Below are 19,726 nucleotides of genomic sequence, written 5' to 3'. Positions count from 1 at the left end.
TTTTTGTTTGGTAACCACTTTCACTTCTGTATTCAATCTTGGGTTTTTGGTTGTTTGGTTTTGGTTTTGTTTATAATGGGAAAAAAGGCTTTCAGCATGCTTTCCACTCTAAGCCTAAAAGTTGTGATGCACTTACACATTTATGTTCTGAGAGGAAAGGAGCTGAACGAGACTCAGGAGCAGTATTTTTTCTACAGTGCAGAGATGAAGATTTGAAAGCAGCTTTAAATATGTAACAGACATGGCCTTACTTGACTCACAGTGTCAAGAGTACATTTCCTTCCCTCCTAAGGGCAGTTTAAACTACATTAAAACTTAGTCTCAGCCCAAATCATCAATATGGTTATTTCCAGAATTTGGCTTCAGAGGCAGAAGATGCTGTGTTGGAGATGCAGTTTAAAACTACTGATAGCACAAATGCAAGAGGAAGAGAAAGCCTATATAGATCAGGAAGTCCCCAGGAATTATATATCACCACTGGTCACAATGTGTGTGTCAACACATTAAAACAGCTGACACTTACCAATCATTCTTACAATTGCCTAAAACTGGTTATCTGAAGAATTGTAACACTTATATCCCATTAAGCATATGAACATTTCCCTTTGATTAAGACAAGCCCAGAATTTGTTCAGCTGCTTGCTATTGTACATTTGATATAAAAAGCTTAGATGAAGAAAGTGACACCACTGTAAAAATCAATAACTAGTACTACAGAATTGAGTCATACTCTTAACACTGTATTTTTTATATTTTTTTAATTAATGCAACAGATTTTTCGTTTAAGCTACCTAAATCAGGCACGTTAAGTTTCTGTCCTCACTTGTGACAAAATAATCCAGCTGATAAAAATTGCTGTATTTCATCAGTTCAGTAGTGTAGCTTTCAACTAGGAACAGCCATGCACAGCAGTAAGAAAGGGCAGCTGCCATTGAAGATGTCCTGATACTTCTTGCTGCTCCTCTGCCAAGGTTCCTGCCTCCTGCAGAGCAGCAGACAGATGGAAGATGTGTTCACACCTCGGCCACTTCAGTGCAATGCCAACCTTCTAGCTAAATGACAGGGAAACTGCACTAAGCCCAAAGGCTTTGGATTTGCACACAAGCTACACACATGTTCTACCCGTGACTTTTCTGTGAAAGAAACTTCTGTATGAGAGGGAAGACATCACTGGGAACAGTAAATTTTTAATTGCTGGGGCCAGATCCACCAGCTTTACTGGTTGCATAAACTCCAAAGGATTCTGGAGAAGTCAACAGTGGACTTTAAGCAGCTTGGCAATGTTCGAAGTCAGCACAGCTCTTGCTCCATCCTCTAGGGTCCTTGGATAAGAAGCAGATAGATGCTTTGCAACCTGCCATGGAGGAACCTAGCTACAAGGAGGTTATCTAGAGAACAGAGGAATGTACAAGACCTGCCTGCTTGACAAATGCCAATCACACATCTTGCACACTAGCTGTGAGGAGCAATTAGTTTTACTCTTCCACATATCATTGTATCTTTTCCTTCATATATTTATATTATCTACCTTATAACTAGTAGAAATAAAGAAGGGAGAAAAAAAAATGGAAATTCAAAACTACCACTGAAAACAATGCTCAAAGATTAAATAGTGCCCATTAAATCCAATGCCTTCCAACAGCAGAGCAGAAGTCAATCTATTTCATTCTAGTTATCCACTTGTCCTTCCTGCCTTACATGTGTCAATGATATACATCAGGTAATATAATTTTTAAAAAAAGCATGAACATGCAGTTTTTCAGTTATTTAGGTTTCTTTTGGAATTATTTGGATCAGTGCTAAGCATAGCAGAGTGGTTATGCTTGAAGAGTAGTAGCACTTCAGGCTCTATACTTGGATGTTTCCATCCCAGGATCAGCATTTTTAAAAACATCTATAATAAAGAAAATTATCATGTTCTCTCTCTGCATTATATATTACTAGCATTATTTCTCACAGGTAAAACTCAATTCCACTATCTTTATTTTCTTTCAGTAAGCCTATTTTTGGAGACCAGTCCAAAATAGGTTTTTAATTCCATTCCATGCTGTAGTGTTTCCATCAGATCACATAAGTATATAATTTCACATCATAATCCATAAAATGTCTAACAGAATTTAAATGTTTTTATTGAGACTCCATCTACTTAGAGATATAGGCAGTACTTCATGTATAAACTGTTACATTTCATTCTTCCTTCCTCATTTAGCAAATCGGATGAGTCTGCTGTTTTCCTTCATGGCATATTGCAGTAACTTTGTTTAAAATGTGCAAGTCTACATTTACTTTAACTGGGTTTTTTCCCATCTATAATCCTGAAATAATACCAATTTGTATGAATGTTTTTAGTATGAATTATAAGTTCTTACTTGTTACTCTATTTACATATTTCTATTGCAAAACTCTAAACATGGTATGGTTGAAGGTACAAATGCCTGCTCCACAGTGGTGAAAACTGCCACTTCTGAAGCAATTAGCAATCTATTCTTCAAATACTACTTTGCAAAATAATTCATCTTTACTGCTGTCATACTTAGATTATGCTTTTTAGGAACTCTTTTTGTTTGTTTGTTTCCTAATTGTATTAACGCCTAAGAAGAACTGGATGCAGGTAGCTCATTTTCAGTCATTTTCCACATAAATTCTCTGCAAGCCATGCCATACTTATTGTTATGCATGCCACCCATGGCCTTTTATTTCTATACTGGAAATTTAGTTCCTTCACACTTGGAAAATTTTTAAAAGTTCTCATTCTTATAGGGTTTTTTAAGTACTCAAAAAGTTGAAACAAGTAAGAAACCCTCCTAATAAATTTAAGCATATTGTACATCACTTTCTTAGCACATGTTTGTAGCCATTCCTGTACATACTAGTATTTTCTCAGTTTTTACTTAGAAATACTGAGTCTTAGCTCTGCTGATCAAATTATGTTTAAATAATCTTTGTATGTATTTGACATAAATGTAATGGAATTTTGGGTTGCTTCATTGTTTCTTTCTTCCTTACTATAGGCAATAATTTTACCCACAGCATTAATTTCGCAGCCTACAATTTGATTAAGATCTTTTGGTCTATTTCTGTGGGCTACATTGTATTACCTGGATAATGGATCGGTTTACTCTTCCTGGCTTCGCTTGCAACTCCTACATTGTTCTTTTGTTCATTTTGACTATCACCACAGTGACTCTTCAGCAAGAACAAAACAGAAGAGCTGAAGCAGGCACCTTTGTCTTATTAGCTTTCTAGGGATATTTCATTAAAAAAAAAAAATCACTTCAGAAGATGTTACATGTAGGGAATTATGTATCAGGTAATACTGTATCTTCTAAAATTTGAGACAAAGTTATCATATAAATCAAGGCATGGCTTTAGGTAAAGCAACTCAATTTCAGACAGAGTTTCTTTGCTACCAAAGACAATACACCAAATTGCAATTCTACCTGTATGGAATTCTACACTTATCATTTTACAGTTCTACAACTTGAAGAAAGGGATTCAATTTAATGCACAATCTGGTGTTTTCAAAGGATTGCTTTATATTAAACTCAGTTTTGCTTTTGTATGAATTAAGTACATCTATTTTTACCAGCTACATTGTACATTCAAAAGGAAAGTATCATCCACCTAACAGCTTTTCTCTCTTTGTGTAACAGTGTAACTTGTATGGCCTACAGAGTTTGTTGAAGTTCAGTTAGGACAGTTAGGACAGCTTCCTTCTTTCCTCTCTTTTTGGGAGTCTACACTAATGAACCATCAAAAGTTCATCAGCTCTTAAAAGGGCTGTTCAGAGGCTCTTGCAAGGTCAGCCAGTTTGTCCCACTCATCTTCCCACTTAGTCAGATGAGTGACTGTCCCCAACAGACTATCTTCGCCAAAACAAGATACGTTATCTTGAAACACATAAAAAAAAAAAAAAAAAAAAAAAAAAAAAAAAAAAAAAAAGAGGTTACTGATTACAAACAGAATTTCATCTTCTTTTGCAGATATGTAGCTCACCTTCCCTCACAGCTCCAAACTATCCCTCTTCACTGCGTATGTGTAACCCTTGCTTACAAGGCCTTAACTCCCTTCTCCCCAGTAGTCATGGGAATCTGCCCCATAATAAGATGTTATTAAATGATTAATTTTCACTGGAGACCTTTTCAGTTTGTTTTGTTTTGACTAACAGTCTGGTCATGAACTTCTGTCCAATTTTTGTTTACTTATGTCCCCTTCCATCTTCAGTGCTGGATATTGGTTTGGCTAGCATGTGTCTTCACAGGACAAAAAAAAAAAAAAAAAAAAAAAAAAAAATTCTGTTTTCTCTCCTCTGAGAGCTTTACACATTGTGGAGTATATTAAATAGTATGAAATGTCAGGTGCTGCTTTAATAGATCTTGGGTATCGGACATACTGTCTTTGATTCTAATTAGACAAAGAGTTCTTCTACAGCTTCTCTAATGCAGCTAAATCAAATTCTTAACAGCATTACTGTCTTTCCAAATAATATATATTTTCATTAGTTTTACTAGCCATTTATCTCTTCAATGACCAACAGGATGAATTATTCTATTTTGTTCTTAATGGAAAACAGACAACCTTTACGTTTCCTGTAATTCAAGGAAGATGATTTTACTACCTTTCTCTTTAAACTATTAAAGTTGGAAATAATTTAAATTAAAAACAAATTTAAAGAAATAAAAATTACAGCTTTGACTGTTTCCAAGGCTAAGAATGCACTTTGACTTCTTATGAAACATATTGTCTAATGTTCTTTTACTTGCTCATACTTCCACAGTAGCGTCAGGTTTTTTCCTTGAGTCTTTCTCTTGTGGTAGTTCATACAAGGGAATGATCTGAAATAACACTGTTTTCTAACCTTACATAAATATTTTCTATCAATATATAGGTCCCATTCTTCACAAAAATGAAATAAAGAAGCTGGATTCTTCTCAGACCTACCAGGATTCTTCTGTGTAAATCCATTTTTGTACCAACTGCTCCTTCTTTTTTCAATGGGTTAGACAGAACTGAGCTTGGCTGCAATAATCTATAAAAGACAACAGTTCTCCAAAATGCCTAAAATGCAGTGTAAAGGAGATGAGGTCCCAGTTGCTCTGACACTGGGACTAACACAGATCATCTCTCTGAGAAGGATAGAACTATAACAAGTCTATGGTATTTCCCAGTTCTTCTGACCTGTAGTTCCAAAGATGCAGGAAAAGAAATTCAACCAACAATTTCACAGAATCACAAAATCACCAGAGTTGGCAGGGACCCCTATAGATCATTTGGATCTCCCTTTCAATCAGTGTGGAAGAACAGGTGCACTCTTCATCTTGTCCTAAACCACTCAGTGAAAATAAAACAGATGGATCTTGCCCTTCAAGGGTCTAAATCTCTTCCCCTTAACAAAGTGACTAAGGCAGATGCCTGAAGTTTATACTACAAGCCTGTGAAGTTGGTGACATGATCTCATTAGTTCCTTGGTTTGGACAACTAATGTCCTCACACAACTAGCACAGGCTTTGGGCCTTGTCCTCTTTCTGCCTCAACACTGGTGCTGGGGCTGCACCTCTGATTTTGCTAACTAGTAGTAATGCCTCCAAATAATAGGAAGAGGAAGCTTAACTTCACTTCTTAAAAATATTTTATTGATGAAAGGGTTCAGTCTGTCATCCAGTTGATGCTTCTTCTTGTTTAAACTACATTTGCACGTGATTTTCAGAGAACATCTGCTCTGACTGAGGTCAACATTATAGTTTGGTTATTAATGTGTGATATTCTGGTATATATTCATTCACTATGTAATTTCAGTTTCTTCAAAGACAGACAAGATCTGTCTGTGGACAATCTGACAGATCAACTATCATGATTAGTGCTTGAAAATCTGCCTTGTACAGATGGTCACCATACTTTTTCCAGTCTCAGCCTTCCAATTGAGACAGAGCTACCTCAGTTAAAATTTTCTCAGTCTTGCTATTTTTTCTATGTTTCTGGGAAGTTGAGAATCTCATGGTCTTGCTCAGCTGCTATAGCTTCATGCCTCAAGCAGCCTCAAATAAAATGACAGCTGTGTACATACCTCGGTTCCATTCTCATTGAGTACAGCAACATGGTACCACAAGAATTTTCATAGCATGTGTTGAAGGCTGCTGGGGCCCTTTATAAAACCTTTCCTTCCAACTTTGAGATATCTTAGTGCTGCTGAAAATCACAACTATTATGAGAAAATTACTGAGAGATTTTATAGGAGTGATATCCCAGTCCCAGGCATGGTATGACAAAAAACACACAGTGAAGTTCCTTGTATATTTCATTTTCTTTCACAGTCTTAATATTTTGGGACAAACCAGTAGATCATCAGCTCCTTAATATGTGCAATAGTTGCATTATGTTGCCATAAATGTGTCCATGCCACAACTCTGTCTAGAATCCACCCTGGGGGTTGCCAGCATTTTAGAGGTCCAGTCTAAATCTCAGCAGCTGCTTTACAAATCATAACTGACTTACGAGCTTAAAGTCTAAATCTTGTTTGCATTGCAGGTTGTAGCCTTAGAGAAGTAATGAGTAGTACTATAGACAAGTGAATTTTCATCCTGGTTTTATTTAGTTATTGTCCTGTTATTGTAATCTACTTTCTAATCCAGTTCTGTTACTATAATCTACTTTTTTTTTTTTTTCAACCCAGAAAGAGGCAGGCTGAGGTTGCCAGCACATTCTGATGCAGTACAGTTTCGTTGCTACAGAAAAACTGCCTCAAATATGACCCGTATCCCTGTTAGTACCTCTTGCAGACCACACTGCTACTGTGTTTTCACCATTATCCAGGAGGACTTGCCAGTATCCAACTTTTGGTTCTGAGCCTTGGGAGTATTCCTACTTTTCCTTGTCAGGCATACATAATTAGTTCTTTGTTTAAGCTGCTAGAGTCTGCTCTGTGAAAACACATGGCTTGTCTCAGTTCTCCAAGGCTATTATGATGCTGTTCAACCAATGGGATCAAGAACTCTTTGCAAAATCTCTGGATTCCCCCCTCTTTCCATAATAGAAGAAGAGAAAAAACAAAATGCAACCAAGCCCACTTGTTTTATCCTATGAACATCTGAGATGAGCAAAGGCTGATTCAGATGTTATAATATAGCATAGTTACAAAGCTGAAGAACATTTATCAAGCATTTCTGTCAACCACTACCCCTGAGTAGGAGCCAAAGGAGGACTTAGGTTAGGGATTCTTCTGTCTGGCACATTCCAGTGCACACAAACAGCTGTCCACTGATACATTTTGAAACTTGAAACAGATATGTTGCTATTTTCTAAAAAAAATATATCTCTAGACCACAGTATTTTGCTCACCTTCAGGAAATTACTCAAAACTTCAACAAACGTCAATTTTGTGTAATGAACACTAAATGTATTAGTACTAGTATTTCAGAAAAAGCTTGTAATGTTTGAATTTGCTATGTTAAAGCTAATCACCTGTTCAAATGCTGAATATGATTGCCTGTTCCTCCATAATAACTTAGAAAAGGAAAATCAATTTCTTTGCATGTCCAGCTGGTACTTTTCTCCACTTGAAAAATGTATTTTTGTTGGGGAAAAACCTTTCAAGATGCCTGTAAAATATTTGAGTTTAAAAAAATCATTGTTTGAATGTATTCCTATTTTCTTTTTGTGAAAAGAAATGGTGAGCATATTCTTTGAGATACTTGGGACTCTGTTATTTGATACAAACCTAAAACCTCCTGGAAGTATCATGTATACAGCACAATTTGCAGAAGATGTAATGTGATCACAAGAGCTGTGAGCTATGAAATGAGAGGATAAGGACATCATCATGAAAATAGGAGCCTGGAAAAATTCTGAGATGTGAAAAGAAGATTTGTGAAAAGGAATTTAGAAATATACCAGGGTCTTCTACAAAACAGGGAAAAGAGAAATGGCATTAGCACTGAATGTTCAAATACTGCTACTGTGACACTGACCAGCAAGGTCTTCATTGTTGAAATCCATTGAAAATATCTCTACAAAATCAAGCCAGTTTCCTTTTGAGATAAGCATAGTCTCCAACCTACTCATGAACACTAAAAATGCTCCAATGAAATCAACTGAAAATGTTGAAACTGTTGATAAGTGTAGTAATTTCTATGAAACTCCATGTTCAGCTGTGACAGGTGAGCACCCTATCCAAAGAGTCAGGCTGTCTGTCCTGTTTCTTTCCTCCAACTAGCAGTCATGGCTAGCATTGGTTGCCTCTTAGGTCCAAATTGTAGCAACTCCATGGCCAGGCAACAGGTTCATATTAAGCAACGATGTAAAGATGTTGAAAACTGAATAAATACATGAATGTTTCTGTAGTTGTTGTTAATTTTTCTCCGTCCCTGGAGATATTTAAAAAGAGACTGGATGTGGCACTCAGTGCCATGGTCTAGCAACCGCAAAGGTGGTTCAAGGGTTGGACTCGATGATCTCTGAGGTCCCTTCCAACCCAGCCAATTCTATGATTCTATGATTCTATGAAACCAGTCTAACTGCCAGTAAACTATAGTATTTATAAAACCAACATTTGAAAATCTGGATAACTTACTCAACTTCATAAGAGACAGAATAGTTTAAAAACTATCTTTTAAAATCTTCTGGAAACATTTTATTCTGAAACCTGGAAATAGTGTCGGTGACACCCAACCTTCCCTTCTCTCCTTAACAATTTTCACCACCTGCTTTTAGCTGAAGTACAAGATAAGATGTGAAAACTGTAAATCACCGGAAAAAAACTCTACATATTGTGTAAACTGCATATCATAGCTCCCAGACATGCCAGCTGGGAAATCAAATCCTTATTCTCATCCACATGTTCAGTAAGAGGTACCTTACCAGATTTCTCTCTGGACAGCTATTCCTGATTAGATCATGTAGATCATTAGATCATTCAGCACTCTGTCATGGTGTAAAGTAAGTAACATGTTTCTCCCTAGCAACCAGATAAGTAAATTCTGTGTTCTGCTGGTAGATTAAAGTCACTGAAGTTATTAAAAGTGCTTTAGTTTACCAAGGAAGTAGATGTGCAGGCAGCATGAGCCAGCCAGCCAAGTCCTAAAGGCATGGCTCCCCAGCCAGCTATATAATATGCTAGCTGGTCAGCCAGGGTACAGCAGGCATTCTTGCTGCAGGCCACTGAGTAGCCATCACCTCTGTACCATACAGATCTACCACAGGTCAAGCAAACTGCGCTACCAACCTTAGGGCCATTAATCCTGACTCTGCTTTCCCAATACGAGCCTGTTGGAAATGGCAAATGGCTGACTAAATACTCCTTACTTGATGGGCCCAGGGTGGGTTGTTGCAGCTGAAGTGGCTGGGCAGAAAGGGGCTGGAGAAGGGGCAGAAAGGGGCTGGAGAAGGGGCAGAAAGGGACAGACCAGAGGCATGGTCTGCCAGCAGCCACTGTGTGGATAAAAGGTGCAGTTTGATGCAAGAAAACCAGGAGTTTTAGGGCCTGGCAATTCATTAGAGATGAGGTCTTTTGAAGCAGACAGGATTTGGTTTTTTTTTTCGTTCACCCATGCAATAGCATGCAATCTCATGCTCCAGAGACAGACTCAAGAACAATGTTTAAAACAATTTTCTTGAATTTATGGGCTACCATGACCAAATTCAAACAGACATAAAGTCTCCCTTTAATGGCAAAGGAAACAAAAGCCAATACATATCTGTGGTTGTTTATCCATGTATCAAGATCCCCAAGTAAGAGTTATAGCATCACAAAGACTTCTGAAGGAGAATCCACATGGAAAGCAAAATATTGTCAGCATCCATGTGAAAGTCAATTCTGAAAAATTCATCACTTGAATCAAAGTGAAAGGCTTACATAGTATATTTATATTAATAGATTATATAGAGAGATGTGCATAAGATATATTACTCATATATATGCTCACATATTGTCTCCATGCATTTATTTATACATATATATATATGAATACACATAAGCAGCTGGCCATTCTTTACTGAACATGTCAGGGTCTAAGAAAATCAAAACAGTCTCAAAATAATAACAGTCATGCTTGGGCTGTGCAGAATCTGACTGTGGCAAACCTACAGAATTGACATGTAGTGCATAGGTTACATGGGCCTTATAAGAACTGTCTGAACTGAAGAAATTATTCATTATCTGTCAATGTTTTTATGATGTATAAGTATGAACAAATCAGAACTAATTTCATGGTTACAGTTAAGAGCAACTTTTCTTGTTTTAATCTTTTATCTATTGGTATAAAGAGATTAAAAAGTTATTTTACAACATTTTTTAAATAGGCTGCTATTATACTTGCCTTTAGTACATGGTCTTTGGAATTTAGAATTGCCATGAATTTAACATGACTATGCAAATTTTTTTAGTCTGTGGCTTATTTCAAAAGTCTTAAAGCTAAAGCAACCCTTATTTAAATGCATCTCAAATAGTCTATCCCCTAGATGTGAGGCTATCACTGTAGAATTGTTCTTCCTTTAATTGCAAGAAGTAATTTTGAAAACTTTTAGATAAAGTATTGATACATGTTCTGAAGCAGAAAAACTACCCAAGTGGTTAGGAATAACAACTTATATGTTGTTTCAGTATTCAGTGTCAAATGGCTGCTTACCACAAAAAGAAAGACAAAAGAGCAACAGCAAAATAAACTGATTGCTAGGATTTGTCTCCTAGTTCACAGAGAACAAAGTATTTTTGTTGCTGACCCAGAACTGATAATGAAAGAGATATTGTTCGGTAGATATGCATGTGAGTCACAACTTGACCAAACGTGTACTTTAAGCATCAGTCCTAGTTAAGCAAAGAAAAAGTCTTTCTATCCTAACCATCTGCAGAGGCTATTGACACCCATCACGAGCCGGTTTTGCTGCAGAGTACAGCTGTGCACTACTGCCATTAAAAGGAGCTCCAAGGCTTTGTTCTGCTTTCCCCTGATAGATTGACACTGTAGGTTAGGCTAGCCCACTGGTGACCAAGCTAGAAAGTGCAACACTGCAATTCAACAGCTTAAACTGAGAATCATAGAATCACAGAATGCCAGGGGCTGGAAAGGACCTTGAGAGATCAACCCCCCCTTCCAGAGCAGGATTAGGTCACACAGGATGGTGTCCTGGATGCCCTGGATGTGGATGGTGTCCACAGGGTGGTCACAAACACTACAGAGCAGTGTAGGTTACACAGGATGGTGTCCTGGTGGGTTTTGAATCTCTTGAGAAGGAGACTCCACAACCTGTCTGAGCAGCCTGGTCAGTGCTCCCTCACCCTCACAGTCAGTAAGTTTCTCTTCAAACAATATTCCAGATGTGGCCTCACCAGGGCAGAATAGAGGGGGAGGAGAACATCTCTCCACCTACTAAACACAGCCCAGAATGCCATTTGCCTTCTTGGACACCAAGGAACAATGCTGGCTCATAGTCACTCTTCTGTCCCCCAGGTCCTTTTCCCCACTCTGCTCTCTAACAGCTCAGTCCCAAACCTCTCCTGGTCAATGGAGAGGTCTCCTGGTTGTTTTTTCCCAGATGCAAGACTCCACACTTGCCCTTGTTGGATGTCATTAAATTTATCCCCAACCAACCCCCCCAGCCTGTCCCACTGACCACAACAGGGTCATCCCCATAGAAGAATGGGGGGTGGGGTGGTGAGGATTGTGGGGTGGGCGATGTCCCTAGTAGCCAAATTGTGACACATGGGTGTATTCCAGACACGTGCTCTGAGGAGTACGCACCTGCAAAATGCATGCTGATCAGGGCATTGTGAAAGTACATGACAGAACCCACAGTGAGGATGACTGCCTCTTGGTCTTACAATTAATATCCTCTAAAATTTCATTTCCTTGCCAAACATTCCTTCTCCATTAACTGTGATAAGCAGTCTCATGTACCAGCATTGCATCCACAGCTACAAAAGCACACACACCACACCTGTGCATCCCACCTAACAAACCCAGGTCTGTATATACACACATCATAACCACAAACCACATAGAAGAAAACTCACCACAAGGCATCATAAGGCATTACACGATTTACCATACAGATAGTCCTTTGCCAGTAAATTTATATACATATACTCCATATCCATAAACCACATACAACAATCCCAACCTCAATAAAAACACAAAAGAGGGCTGTGCATCTTTGCAGAAACATTCTGCCTGCGTGTACCACAATACTTGCTATACATACTGTTTGTACCCTCCTTCTGTCACCTCTGTGTGTGAGTGCATGTGTTTCTGTCTGTGCATGCTCACACGTGCAAGAAATGTGTTAAAACTTAAGTGCCTAACAGTGCATGTATATGAATGTGTATGCCTGCAAGAGTATGAACACACACAGTGCCTACAGGTGTGTGAGGCTCCGTGTGAACAGGTCGTGAACGTGGATGCAAATATCACCGTGGCTTACACACAGGTGCGTGCATAGCGTGCGTGACCACACGCCCGGGTGGCAGCATGTGTCGGAAGGCCATACAGGGGAAGTGCCTGCCTGTACGCCGCGGTGCAGGGTGCGGTGTGCCAGTTCCCCGCTGTTTGTCTGTGACTGCCCCCCTGCAGCCTCTGCACTGCCGCGAGCACATGCGATGCACAGGGATGTCCCTCTGTGCCAGCCTCCGCCTGCGTGTGATACCCTGCACCTCTGGGGGTCCCTCGGTGCCTGCACACACGTGTCTGACAGTCTCGCTGCCCGTGTGTGTCTCTGTGTGTGTGTCTGTGTGTCTGTGTGTGTGTGAGAGAGAGAGAGAGAGACAGACAGACAGACAGACAGACAGAGCAGCGCGGGAGGGCGGGCCGTAGCGCGGCCTCCTCACGGGACGGATTTGCGCCCCCCTTCCCGCAGGTACCTGCCGAAGTGTCCCAGGAAGTCGAAGATCCTCTCGGAGCTGGGAGCCATGGCGAGGACGCAGCAAGCCGGGAACCTCAGTCTTGCTGTCCCCGAGGTGCGGTGAGGAGTCACCGGCCCGGCCCGACCCGGCCCGGCCCCCCGGCGAGGTACAGCGCCCCGCCCGCCGCCCCGCGGCAAGGACGGCGGGCGCGGCCCCTCAGAGGGAGGGCCGGGGGGCGGGCGCGCGCCTAACGGTCGCCGCCCCAACGGTCACCGCCAACCGCCCCCAGCGCCGACCCCGGGCGGGACGGGCAGCCCGGCGGGGCCGGTGGGACGGGCAGCCCCGGTGGAACTGTTTGACTTGGAGTTACGGGAGGAGAAGGAGCTGGGCAGACGTCCCTGGGTAAGAGGGGGGTCCTGTAATTCCTGTGTGTACTGCTTCGGCGCTTTGGTTCCCGAGGGAGAGCGTTTACCTGTCAGACAGGCTGGGGTGTACACCTTGGATACCTTCCTCTGAAAGATGGGTCCCTCTGGCAGTCCTGCCGGGCAGCATCTGCAGCATGCCCTTCCCTTTCGCCCGCACACATAAAAATGAAATTACAAGATGCTTAAAATCTCTTTGTGACAGTAATTTATGATTCAATATGTTCATGCTCAAGCGTATTCCTTAGGGATGTTTTCGATTAAAGGTGTGTATAAATAAGATTTTTCCCAGGACATCGTTTGAAAAAGAATCCGTTTAATAAACCTTATAATCTCCTGTTGCTTGGATATATTACACAGGATGTTTTTCAACATTTTAGCACACAATGTAAAACAGTATTATTATTTAATAAACTATGTAATGTGTCCCATATTTGCACGCCTGTCATTAGTTCCCCAATTTGTAATGATCCCTCAATTATATTTGGACTTAATTTTCTGCCTTATCCAGAGTAGGCCAAAACAATCAGTTTGAAATTGTTTGAGCCAGTTGCAACAGGAGACCTTTGTATTTAACTTAGCAGTGGGTTTTGTTGGAACAGATATGGTCTAGCAGCCCAGTTGCTTTGGGCTCTGAGAATTAGGCAAGATACAGGAAAAAAACTATTGCAGGTGCAGCTCTCATGTTTAAGGTTTTTCCTCCTCGGAATACTTTACTTCCTGTTTTGGGTAGATGAAAGTTGAAAGTTGCTTCTGGTCTGAGTGGGGAGATGGAGCAGATGCCCTCTGAAGTCTCCATCCAACCTAAATTTTGTGATTAAAGACATATGTCCAGCAGATTGCATGAGCTCCTTCTGGGCATTTTTTTTTCCTTTTTCTTAACAAAACAAAAAGCACAAGGGAAAGAAAAACAACAACACAAAGTGAAAAGCAATAAAAAAATCCTAGCCAGTCCAATCTCTTTATATGCATACTTTCTTTCTTAGGAAGCACTGAAATAGCTAAGAAGTAAACTCCTGTTAAATCCTAGGAAGTCAGCCTTCTCTTTCCAAAACCTGACCCAAATATTTCTGCAACCACATGGGCTGCCAGGCTTCACCGCCTTGTGGTGAAATGTGCCTTTAAGAGACGCTGGCACCAAGCAAGCGCCAGAACTGTTCCTTGTGCAGAGCAGATGTTGGGACTTCGGGGTGACAATCTGTTCCAGCCCAGACCTGGAAAAAGCAGATGTTTGTCAGGCTCCTTGGCTCTGAGTGACTCCTGACCAGACCAGCTAAATGAGCAAATGCTGCATTACACAAGGGGGAATCTGAATAGTAACTTCAGCAAAGGATTGTTCCTCACAGCAAGCACGCTTTTAGGCCCCTCACCTCACCCGAATGTTTCAGAGGTATTGCTAAATTTAACAAAGCTCTCCACATGTCTCTTTGCACCTGCAAAGGACATTTTTAACACCACCAAGTATAGAATTTGTTGATGCTACTTTCTTAGGCTATGCAAACTAGTAAGTCTAAGGACAGATGGGTTTGCTTTCGGTAAGAATTTTTGTATTGCTTAGTTTTTGCCTTATAAATATCAACATTAAATTTCATCATCCTTATTTTTTCTCTGGAGAATATTTTCCAGTTTTGAAATGGTATGTGTTTGAATGCAGCACTGCTGCTTTAATGAAGTATTTCTTTCTCCATAGAGCCACACTAGTTAAATAGTTATTTGCAAAAACAAATACCACCAAATAGTAAATATTCTGTCTAAATATTGCATTGCTGTTTCTGTGCCTATTTTTGTATTACCTCCTACAACAAGTAAATTCATTAATTTTCAACAGCATTATTGTATAGGTGAGATCTATATTTGGTGTATAAGTCAAGCAGGAAATAGAGAAATCCCTTTCAACACCATTTTTTAAACCTAGAGAGATACATAGTTTCCTCCTTGTGGAATCTCTTGCAGACATTCTTGCACACATTTCTCCCTGTGTTTGCCTCTTTGATAATATCATGACTTTACTACCTGTATCAGAGTAAAGAAAGGAGGTTTACACTCACTCCTATTAAAGTTAATACCAAACTCCCACGTGTATGCATTTCTGAAGGTTATTACTGTAATGTCTGCAATGTCTGCTCTCTTAAAGATGTGGAAGTCACCAATTGCCTTCTTTATTTCTAGCCTGGGAAGATACACAACATGCTTTAAGCCTGCCTCCCTCCCACCCTGTCACACCAATACTACATGAAGGAATAACTGAGCTTTTAGGCACCCATATCCCTCACTGTGTTCTTTTTCACCAGACTCACCTAGGAGAAGTCATAGTACTGTTGACACACAGTACACAGCTCCCTTTCCAAAGGATTGTTCTGTGTGATGATCTCTTGTGCTACAGAAAATACAGGGAACATCTAAAAAAGAAATTAAAGATACCTATAATTAATGTGTCAAGATGAGACCATCCACATCCAAGCTCTACTTACTTCAGAATTTTAGGGATTTTTTTAGCAGAAGGAACTGGAAGGAGGTTTTTCTCCTTTTCCAGTACTGATTTTGAAAATCACTGGAATGGGAAGACTGAGGGTTTTCACAATAGACAACACTCTCCAGGGTAATCCTGGGATTAAAAGTGTTGGTCTTTTAATCCTGCAAGGGTGATATACATTGGCTCATCACAAAAAGCTCCAGTTACAGTTTTAACCTCAGTTCTGGTTCTCACAAGCTGGTTGTTTTTCAACAGAGGCATTCAATATTGCACAATCCTTGAAGAAGTGATCTTAACAACTTGTAATGGGAGACGAGATGGCTAACAAAATAATCTTCTTCAGTTTGTCATTCCCACTATGAAAAGTCTGGCATCTGGTAAGGGTTGTTTCTGCTGTTGCTCTTTTTAAGTAAAATTACAGTGTCACCAAAATATGAGAGACAAAAGACAAACATACCTGTGATCTGGTTCTAATACACTCATGCATGCATGCTGAGCTTCACATTACATCTGAAGTCTAAACACTGAAGTGGTGTGGACACAAGGTAACTGGTAGTGTTGCCAGCACCTTTCCACATACACCGGTAATGATTTCTTAAATGGAGCCAATTTCTGATCCATTTGTTTCCCTCCCCTTCTGACGAGGTTTGTAACCAACAGGTAAGAAGTGGTATCACAGAAAGTGCAGGATCTAACTACTACCACAGCACCCAGGTTAAGTACAGGGCTAAAGTCCATCCCTGAGTGATCCCTGATGCCTTCTTTTGTCACACTACTGAAACCCCACCACCACTAAAATCAACAACAGCATAGCTTGAATGTAACCCATGTTGGTTTTGAAGTCAGCAGTTTCTGTTCTCTTCCAGGGAAAACCTGCAGGACCATTTCATCTGCACTTATCAATGAAAACACAGTGGAGACTTTGAGAGCCTAAGACCCAAATGGATCTTATTTGCATAAAATGTCAGTCAGCCATTGAACTGGTGGTGCTGAAAAAAGCTTGCAGAAAAGCTGTCTTTACAAAAAGCAGGGAAATCTTGCAGGTGGTGATTTTTTTCTGCTGGAAAATAAAATAAACCATGATATGGGTTTTACTTCGGTAATTTGGGGGTTTTGCAATGAGACTGCAGCAGTTTGTGAGTCGTTATACATTTAACAGACTTCAAAACATGGTCAGTAGTGTAGCAAGTAGGTTGATAAAGAGGATCAGCATGTGCACCAAGCTATGAAAACCTTTTGGAATTCCCCTGAACTACAAGGAAGGAACCGTGCTATTCCTTGTTTTCTCATGACAGTCCAAGCATTTTCTCAACAGCTTGAAAGAACCAGAACTGTAGCAAGGTTAATGGGAGAGTGATCTGTTGACAGCCACTACCAGACAAATATGCTCAATATATCTTCTTTTCCCTGCTGTTGCTACTGAAACAGGAGGCCTGGGCAGTTGTAGCAGGACACAGAAATTTGCCATGGCTTTGGCTATGTTTTTATTTCCACTCTCTCCTGGATGGGGCTCTGGAATAATCACAAAAGACTCCTCTAGAGATCTCACTCAGGATTATATTCAGAGCAAGAAAGTATTTTGGAAGCCTAGTGAGTGTCTCCTAGTTGTACTGTTGACACCTGCAAGGTTACATCTAACCATGACAACTCAGTGTGAGGCACTTGAGTTTAGTGTTTTCAAGAGCTCTTCCTCCACACTATCTTTTAGTCTGAAGTTATTCCAACCATACAGATGACAAATGCATATGAACAGTGTACTTCATCACTGAAATTTTCTTCATTGGTCCAATATGACTAAACATCCTTTTTGAATAATGAAAAAAATAATTCAGAAATTTAGAAAAGCAAGTTAAATGTGCAGGAAAGAAAAAAGGAAGTTTTGTAGGTCATTACTGCATCTAAACTCTTTGGGCTAACAAAACCCCATAGTCTAGAGTCAGAGAATCATAGAATGGTTTGCACTGGAAGAGACCTTAAAGATCATCTAGTTCCAACACCCCTAGAGGTCAGAGTCACCTTCCAGCAGACCAATTTGCTCAAAGCAAAGGCAGATGGCAATGAGAATTTATCTGAATATCGTTTCAGTTTTGGACTACACCTACAGGGTGTACATGTAGACTTTGCCATCTAGGGAAAGCAGAAACTAAATTATATGATATCTCTATGAGAGAGTTCTTCAGGAATGCCTTGTAAAAATCAGACAAATCAGATAGACATTTTAGAAATATCTTTTAGTGAAAGCTTAATCTAAAGAAAAATTTCAAAGAGAGAGCTCTAGTTAAGCATAACACAGTACACTCAAAATCCTAAAGTCTCCATTTTTCTTTCAATTATTATTCTTTTAATATGTATTCTCCCTTCCTGTAAGAACAGTGATCACACATTAGCCAGGACTCAGCTTCACAAAGCCTGGCAGGGGACACAGTGCTCAGTGACAGTCTCACAAGCTCTCTCTGTTCCAAGGTTTTCAGCACGACTTCCTCACCATTAATGTGACCAAGAGAGTGACAACATGGCCTTGTGTACTCTCCAGAGCCCTCCTAAAACAGCAGCATGTATGATTGCAACATGTTAGCAGAGTTACAAAACTGTTCTTTGCCAGTCTGTATTTAATCAAGCAACAGACAAAGCATCTTTAGACTATGCCTCATTTAGAATATCCTGCATTTTATACCAGTTATGATTTGCTGTTTTGTGCTTCTTGTGCTGTTCTATATATAGGAGAACAGAAATAACAAATATTGGGAAGAAAAAACTTTTAAAAGGGGGAAGGAAGCTCACAGTTTAATTTTGGGATCTTATTAAGAGAACTAAGAAGTTCCTAGAATTTATTCTGCACTAGAACCTGAAGAAGGAAAAAATACAATTACCAAATGTCCCTGAACACTAGAAGAGACAGAGATAACATGAGCCAAAACCTGAAAGATGAAACCAGATTCATTGAAATGAGAAACAAGATCTATCTCCAGAGCAAAAGGTGTAGGTAATTAATGGAACCATCAACCCCAACGGTGCTGATGGATTTTCCACCCCTTCACATTTTCTAAACCTCATCAAATTAGGTGTTTTTCTCTTTGTAGGTGGGTAGGTAGGTAGTTAGAAAGAGAGAGATAGATATTCTTTTATATATATTCTCATACAGAGAGATATTTATCAATACATTAATAATAGAGCAAGCTGAAAGTGTATATCCTTTGCTATGCAAGTAATCAGACATTCAAGTGGTGCCTTCTAGATTATAAATTTACTTAGAAACAAAAATTGATGAGATGAAATTCTTGTTGCAGCTGATTATTTAAACCATGCTGGCAACAACAGAATTTGATTTGCTACTGCCATGCCAAGGTATGGATCTCTGCTGGAAACCGAAGCTGCTTTGAGACCTCACAGACAAGCACTGTGGCTTCTTAACAGTGCAAAAAAAGCCAGCAACATATCATGTTAGCTTGAGCTATTTAGCATGAGTAACCAAGGATGCAGTCAAGAGAGATCTGACAGATTTAGATGAAGTGACTGAAGATGATACCAATACCAGCTGTCTGCTCCATGGCCCTCTGCTTCATGCCTCAGCAAATATATGGTCTGTGAAACAGGCTGGCTGAGGTACAGATTTCATTTTTTTTGGCCCTGCCTGTGCTGGCAGAAAGGTGGGTTGGACCTGAGTGCCAGTAGTGTCTTAAACCACCACATTTTGGACTCCCATATCATGTCTGTTGGTGGTCTCAGCAGTGAGGAAGTAGCAGCACAGACTTCAGAGCAGGAAGAATGCCAAGTACAAGCACGTCAGGAATCTGGAGTACATACTGTGTGTACTGTATACTGCAAAATAGCACCCTGGCTAATAAAGCAGACAAGTAGAAATTACAATCCATATGTCAGTAGGAGCTACTTATATCCTAATGTAGCATGCCTTTAGCATAGGGTGAAGAGCAATGAAGTACAAATGAATTTTTTGGGAAAAAAATTCTTCCTTCTTGCAAGAAAAGTACTAAAAGTGAAAGG

At 39.9% G+C, this 19,726-nt stretch overlaps 1 protein-coding gene and 1 long non-coding RNA gene across 4 annotated transcripts in view; one reads left to right on the top strand and one right to left on the bottom strand.

The window, feature by feature from the left end:
- SLC22A16 (solute carrier family 22 member 16) overlaps positions 1-12,993 on the bottom strand; it is a 33,947-nt gene extending 20,954 nt beyond the window's left edge. For all 3 annotated transcript variants that reach the window (XM_030448283.1, XM_030448285.1, XM_030448284.1), the window contains exon 1: positions 12,848-12,993. In XM_030448283.1, coding sequence (XP_030304143.1) covers positions 12,848-12,897 — 50 coding nt within the window. In that variant the 5' untranslated portion in view covers positions 12,898-12,993. The remainder of the gene's footprint in view (positions 1-12,847) is intronic.
- A 135-nt stretch (positions 12,994-13,128) lies between these two features.
- On the top strand, positions 13,129-16,665 carry LOC115598130. The gene is made up of 3 exons (XR_003987409.1): positions 13,129-13,231; positions 15,980-16,101; positions 16,591-16,665. It is a non-coding gene; the product is annotated as an uncharacterized LOC115598130 (long non-coding RNA).
- Positions 16,666-19,726: the final 3,061 nt, after the last annotated feature.

This window comes from Calypte anna, chromosome 3 (assembly GCF_003957555.1).
Source record: "Calypte anna isolate BGI_N300 chromosome 3, bCalAnn1_v1.p, whole genome shotgun sequence".
NCBI classification, from domain to species: Eukaryota; Metazoa; Chordata; class Aves; order Apodiformes; family Trochilidae; genus Calypte; species Calypte anna.
This window is presented reverse-complemented; position numbering and strand designations above follow the sequence as displayed.